The 6,124-nt window shown below is 51.2% G+C and overlaps 1 protein-coding gene across 3 annotated transcripts; it reads left to right on the plus strand.

Moving 5' to 3' along the window:
• The first annotated feature begins 643 nt into the window (after nucleotides 1-643).
• LOC109776817 (uncharacterized) lies at nucleotides 644-4,212 on the plus strand. 3 transcript variants are annotated; one of them, XM_073509913.1, is made up of 7 exons: nucleotides 644-983; nucleotides 1,692-1,884; nucleotides 1,988-2,054; nucleotides 2,145-2,267; nucleotides 2,405-2,488; nucleotides 3,645-3,731; nucleotides 3,830-4,212. In XM_073509913.1, the coding sequence occupies exons 2-7, from the start codon at nucleotides 1,814-1,816 to the stop codon at nucleotides 3,914-3,916; spliced, it is 519 nt and encodes a 172-aa protein (XP_073366014.1). In that variant the 5' UTR covers nucleotides 644-983; nucleotides 1,692-1,813; the 3' UTR covers nucleotides 3,917-4,212. The 3 variants fall into 3 exon arrangements, with proteins under 3 accessions (XP_073366014.1, XP_020191071.1, XP_073366015.1); XM_020335482.4 differs by having other exon boundaries at nucleotides 1,722-1,884; XM_073509914.1 differs by having other exon boundaries at nucleotides 675-1,148; nucleotides 1,312-1,884.
• Nucleotides 4,213-6,124: the final 1,912 nt, after the last annotated feature.

Here is a 6,124-nt window from a genome sequence, read left to right on the forward strand (position 1 = left end):
GCGTTAGCGCATCCGTTTTCTTGCTATTTCTCCGGGCTTTGACCATAAGTTTTCAGGGCCGGGGTACATAAGTAATTAGGTCTGCGAAGTGTGAGTTACCGTGTTATTCACACAACAAAAGTTACCGAAGGGATATTTCACCCCGGGCTCCAGGCGGTAAAGTTACCATGATTGAGGTAGATAAATTATCAGGTCTGCGATGTCTGAATTGTTATGCTATCCACAGAAAACTTTAGAGGGAGGGGGGGGGGGGGGGGTTATATTTCATCAACTCCCCCTCCCACCTCTCCAAAAGTTAACATGGTGTCACCAACTCAAGATGAGTTGGTAAAATATCTACTTAAGTGTGGAAAAAACCGGTAACTAAATTAACTTGTTTTTATGCAAACGTGGTACAGGAGACGGGTTAAATAGCCTATTTACTTTCATTCCTTCAAGAAAAGGGAACGTGCTAGTTAAGTTGGCTCATAAGAGGTGCGAGGTTCGAATCCTGCTGTTCACACTAGGAAAACTGTGGTGGGCCGCGAGATGCGGATCGTGCGGCAATGACGGCGTACGCGCCTGTTGCAGAATTCCTGCCGTATGGATTTTAGCTTTCTCGATTTTTTTATTACAATATATGTTTGTTGGCCCAGCCCAAACTGAGGACAAAGCAGGCACGCAGCGAACCAGACAGACGACCGAGCGGTCTGGTTACACGCGCGGACGAGGAGCCGAGCGGGCGAGCACCTCTCCCAGTCTCCCTCCCCTCCCAGACCTAGCGGCGCCGCGTGGGCGGCGGCGATTCCAAGTCCGGCCGGCCCTCGGCCTCTGGCTCCGGCGCTCCGCCCCTCCCCTCCGCCAACTGGACAGCTCTCCCTCCCCTCCCCTCCCCTCCGCGCGGGCGGCGGCGATTCCAAGTCCGGCCGGCCCTCTCCTCCCCTCGGCCTCCCCTGCTGACTCCCTCCACCGCTGACCGTCTCCTCCAGCACAGCTCCACCAAGGTATTTTTTAGCCTTTTGCCCTCTGTTTTTTTTAAGAATCTGAAGATTTGTTTGTAAACTGAGATTGAAGTAAATGGACATTGAAGTTTGAATAAGAAGGATGTTTATGTGATGGATTTGATGCCACACTGCCACTGATTTCTACTTTGTTTATGTGATTGTAATGTACTACTCCCTCCGTTCCTAAATATAAGTCTCTTTAGACATTTCAAATGGACTACAACATACAGATGTATGTAGACATATTTTAAAGTGTAGATTCACTCATTTTGCTCCGTATGTAGTCACTTGTTGGAATCTCTAGAAAGACTTATATTTGGGAACGGAGGGAGTAGATGAAGAAGAAGGATGTTAGCCTGTTTGAATTGTGGGATAAATCTTACTTGCATTGCAACTTCAGGAGTTGGATGCAAGATTTGATGAGTTAAAACTGAACTACTTACTTACATGGCAGCATCTAGTCCCACGTGATTCATTTGCTGCTTATGATCAAGACAAGTTAGTTAGGCTTGCTAGAAAGTTTTATGCTAAGGATTTCACAAACGATGAATTGTCAACACTTCCATGGCCCATTATGTTGCCACAATGATATTTTGCTACTATTATTATACGCATGGTCATTGATATTGCCTAATTGCCATCTTATTGCACATTTGTTGTTCTATTATTTTGCTTTGGCCAAATTTTTTTTTTGATAAGAATACCCAGGAGCAAATTCCTGGCTCCACCACCCTGCAGGTCACCGTCCAGGCGGACACCTCCGCGCACGCAGCCGCGCCGCTCGCGCGCCGCCCTACAGAGGAAGAGTAGGCTCGTCGCCGGCGGGCGGCATGAAGAGCTTCCCCGTGGCCGGCGGCCGTAGCGTCTCCCTCGCCCTCTTCTCCGATGTCTCCAACAGCCAGTACGTCTTCTCCCCCCTCTTCCTTCACCTTCTTCTTCTGTGACCCCGAAAGTTGTACGGCTGGACAGAGCTCACGGTTACTGATGATGCCGGATGAATGCAGGGAGCTCCTCGACCTGATGCAGTCGGGGAAGCTGGAGCCAGAGGCCGCTTTTATCAATGCATCGCTGGTACTGTACCACACTCTACCATTCTTTTGATGCTAAATCCCCAATCGCTGCAAGTAAGGATACCAATTAGTCAAGTCGATGCAATGTCAGGTGCCGGATGTGTTCCCGGTTCTTGCGGCAGCGCACAAGGCGCTGCTCTCGAAGTCGAGGGAGTCGCTGACTACGAGGACCCTGCACTCCGAGCTCGTCTACAACTACTCTGGTTCGAAGCATGTGAGTTACTCTAGCTGTTATTTTTTCTTCTCTGTTCAGAGAACTAGTTTTATTACTCTGGATGTACTTAGCATTACATGGTGATGACATTATTCTAGCACGGTGCGGTGACAGTTTGCTTGGTTTTGTGTTTTTAGATATCAGAGTCCCTGAAGCGATGCGGTATCGCTGATGACACACAGTATATCCTCGCAGCTCGGTTTGATGCTTCAGATGAAGAGGTATGATGCACCCCTTGCTCAGTCATGGTTTTGAACCTGTCAGTTTCTTGCTAGTAACCTTGCTTGAATCGACATTGAATCTCGCTGAACCTGTCAGTTTCTTGCTAATTGCCTGAGCTTGAGTACCACACACCTGAAGTTCTGAACTTTCCTGCACTGACGGTTGTAGTGTAAAAACTGAAAGAAAAATAAATCAAAACCTAGCTGAAACTTTCTTGCTTTGGACACCTACTGTTAGTACTCTTAAGTATGGGGCCTTGAGTTAAGAGCTTCTTGTAATTGTAATGACTCAAGATTTCAGTAAATAACTTGGAAGTGTTTTATGTGCGTCACAGTCTGGTTCCTATTACCACTTATTGGGATATCTGAAAAAAAAAACATTATATGAAACCAAAAGTATACTGATATCTTTGACTCCATATCTGGGTAAAAAGAAATTGCGAGGCCATCTCTGAGTTACTACAAAACATGAAGTTCAAAAGGAACATTTGGAAATGCAAGTGTCTTCTCATAGATGTTTGTTCGTAATATACCAAAATCACCTATCCTAGTAATGTGCATAGCAGTGAGAAAGAACTACCCCCCCCCCCCCCCCCCCCCCCCCCACATAAAGGCCGACTTGGGCGGCGACCAGATCCGCCTGGCCTCAGCCCCCCTTCCCCTCGCAACACCCCACAACTATTTGTGTCTTTTGTGGTGATTGTCTTTTTAGTCTGCTAGCTAGGCCCTGCCTTATGTTGGGCGTTCTGTTCTTCTCATCTTCTTGTAACCTTGTTACTTGTATGGTTTTCGGCCCGGTTTCCCTTATAAACGGGTCAACTTGTTTAGGTTTTCGATCCGGTTTCCCTTATAAACTGGATCACTCTCCTGGCATAATGGCCACTTTGAGTAATATATTCAGGTGGAGGGACTCCTCTCCCGGTGATTCTCAAAAAAAAAAAAGTGTGGAAGAACTTCAGAACATGCCTGACAAACATTTTCTAAAGAACTGATGGGGCACATCTCCCTCTCCTGCTCAATGCAGACCACTCTAAATGTGTCACAAGTACTATGAGATGAACCGAACAAGTAATCTTACTGTATGTGCTGTGAGTCATTATCATTCTGAATGGAGGAATTCGAAACAACCATTAAGTGTAAAATCGTTACATCGTAGATGAAAGCACTGGAAAAGCTCATCAGCGGAACCGAGATTGATCTATCGGAATTGGAGTCAAGAGCAAACCAACCAAAGATTCTGAAGGTTTTTTAGTTCAACTTGACACTAGCTATATGATTCTGGGTATCATAATTATTTTACTTTTCATTTCCTTGACTGAATTTCCTTTTTCGTACTGGCAGCAATACAAAATAACTCCACAGGAACTATCAATATCTACACTGCCAGATGCAATCGTTTGCAGGATTGCTGCTCGAGACGCCCTCTGAGGTCTTAAACGATGGCCAGGATGCTTTCCAGCTGTGCGTGTCGAATTCTTTGGACGAACACTGCATCTGTTGCGCACTTGCGCCTCCAGTTGATGGTCAAGCTCGCGGCAGGACGTTTCAAGCCTGAGTTTAGGAATTGCATTACGATAGGCATGTAGTGTTGGATGCTGTAGCAACAATTGAATATTTGTATGGTGACAGGCTCTAAGATCACTTCGTCAAGATTTTAGGCAGGCCACCTGCAGAGATATTGCGATGTTGATTCAGAACAGTTGTTTCAGTGGTAGGACCGATAATCAGATAGGGCAAGGCACTATTGGTTGGACCGTTTGCTCCGCCCTAGGGTTTGGAGAAACCCTGCCGCCACTAAGGCGCTTGCGAGCAAACCTAACAGTTCGCCACCGGCTGTTTTGCACTGTATGTGTGGATACCTCAGTGGCGTATGTTAGGATGAATCGTCTGTGGGATTGATCAAGGAGGAGCCTGTACGACGACGTGTTCTACAGCTGCATCGTTGAGCGCCATCAACTCTACTTCCTCTACGGGTCGGCGCATTGAGTGGTAATCCTATTCCTGTGATCTCCTTCCTGCAACATGTTCCTGGGTGTGCAGCAGAAATTTTTGGTCTTCCACGAATGGGTGGGTTTGCGTTAGACATTTGTGTTAGACTATACGTGTACAGCCTGTGTATATGTCAAGGGTGTACGCGTCGTGTGTGTGCGCGCGTGGGTAGCGCACGATGGTGGTAGTGGCACACAATCTCCCTCTCGGGCGTGGTCTCTCTAACTGTATATATAGCCCGGCCAATGAGCCTAATGGAGTGTCTGTTGATTCCCTAACCATCCTTCTCCTACCTTCTCACTATCATGGCATCAGATGCTTCTGACTGGATCAACCCCTTTGCTCCGGTCCCCGATCCTTCTTCCGCTGCTCCCGACGGCCCTCTCGCCGCTCCTGGCGACGCCTCCGCGCTGGCCGCCGCGACCACCGACGCTTCTGCGTCTGCCGTCACCCGGCAACTACTCGCAGTGGCGCCGCCTTTTCGACACGGCGATCGGCATGTTCGGTCTCCGCGACCACGTCGATGCCGAGGCCTTGCCGCGCTTCGACGACCCCGAGTGGGCGATGGCGAATCACACCGTTGTCTACTGGCTCAACACAACCGTCTCCCCCGAGCTCTTGGACGCCGTCATGCAGTAAGAGGACATCACCCTCACTGTGTGGATGGCGATCGACGCTATCTTCCGGGACAACCAGCTCGCTCGGGCCGTCTACATCGACGCCGAATACCACGCCGTCGTGCAGGGCGATATGACCATCATGCAGTACTGCACCAAGCTCAAGACTTACGCCGATCAGCTGCGTGATCTGGGGCAGCCCGTGCCGGAGCCACAGCAGGTTTTCCACATCCTGCGCGGGCTCGGGCGGCAGTTCCACGGCACCACCCCCCACATTACCTCGCACACGCCGCTCTCCTCATTCCTCTAGGCGCGCTCCTTCCTCCTGCTCGAGGAACACCGCGCTGATCAGGCCACGCGCATCCAGGGCGCCCACACGCTCGTCACCCGACGTGGCGTCGCCGCACCCTCTCTGGTCGCGCTCCCGCCCCCTGCTTCGCCCGCCACGCCCGATGGCTCTTCCACACGCGGCCGTGGGCGCCAGCGTCGCCGTGGACGTGGACGTGGCCACAGCCATAATGGAGGGCCATCTGCCGCCCCCTCACCGCCGCGTCTCCCTGGGCTTTCTGCTCCGGCGCCTGGCGCCAACTCATGGACTGGCCTGGTGCAGGCCTGGCCCGTTCCTTGGCGCGCCCCCGGCTCTGGTGTGCTCGGTCCACGCCCTGACACGCCTCCTCAACAGGCCATGTACGCCGCTCCCTCCGCGCCTACGGCTACGGCGGCTACGGGCCTCCGCCGGGTTACGGGCCCTTGCCGTACTACGATGTGCCTCCCGCCGCCACGCACCCGTCTGCGTAGCCGCTCGACATGACATCCCTCCAGGCGGCGTTGCACAGCGGCACGGCTAGCCCCTCCTCGTCAGGCAGCTCCTCCGACTGGTACCTCGACTCGGGCGCGGCCTCCCACATGTCCAACAACACCGGTACTCTCCACTCCGTTCATCCCTCCTCTCCCTCGCATATCATCGTTGGTAGCGGTGAGCATCTCCCGATTACTCACGTTCGTACTGGTTCTCTTATCTCTAGTACCT

Source organism: Aegilops tauschii, chromosome 3 (assembly GCF_002575655.3).
Source record: "Aegilops tauschii subsp. strangulata cultivar AL8/78 chromosome 3, Aet v6.0, whole genome shotgun sequence".
Classification (NCBI taxonomy): Eukaryota; Viridiplantae; Streptophyta; class Magnoliopsida; order Poales; family Poaceae; genus Aegilops; species Aegilops tauschii.

What these genes read in the sequence shown, in the direction of transcription:
- LOC109776817 (XM_073509913.1), top strand. Translation starts at nt 1,814, where the DNA reads ATGAAGAGCTTCCCCGTGGCCGGCGGCCGTAGCGTCTCCCTCGCCCTC. An exon ending in ACTACTCTGGTTCGAAGCAT is followed by an intron (nt 2,268 to 2,404) that starts GTGAGTTACTCT and finishes TTGTGTTTTTAG; the next exon opens with ATATCAGAGTCCCTGAAGCG. An exon ending in TTGATGCTTCAGATGAAGAG is followed by an intron (nt 2,489 to 3,644) that starts GTATGATGCACC and finishes GTTACATCGTAG; the next exon opens with ATGAAAGCACTGGAAAAGCT.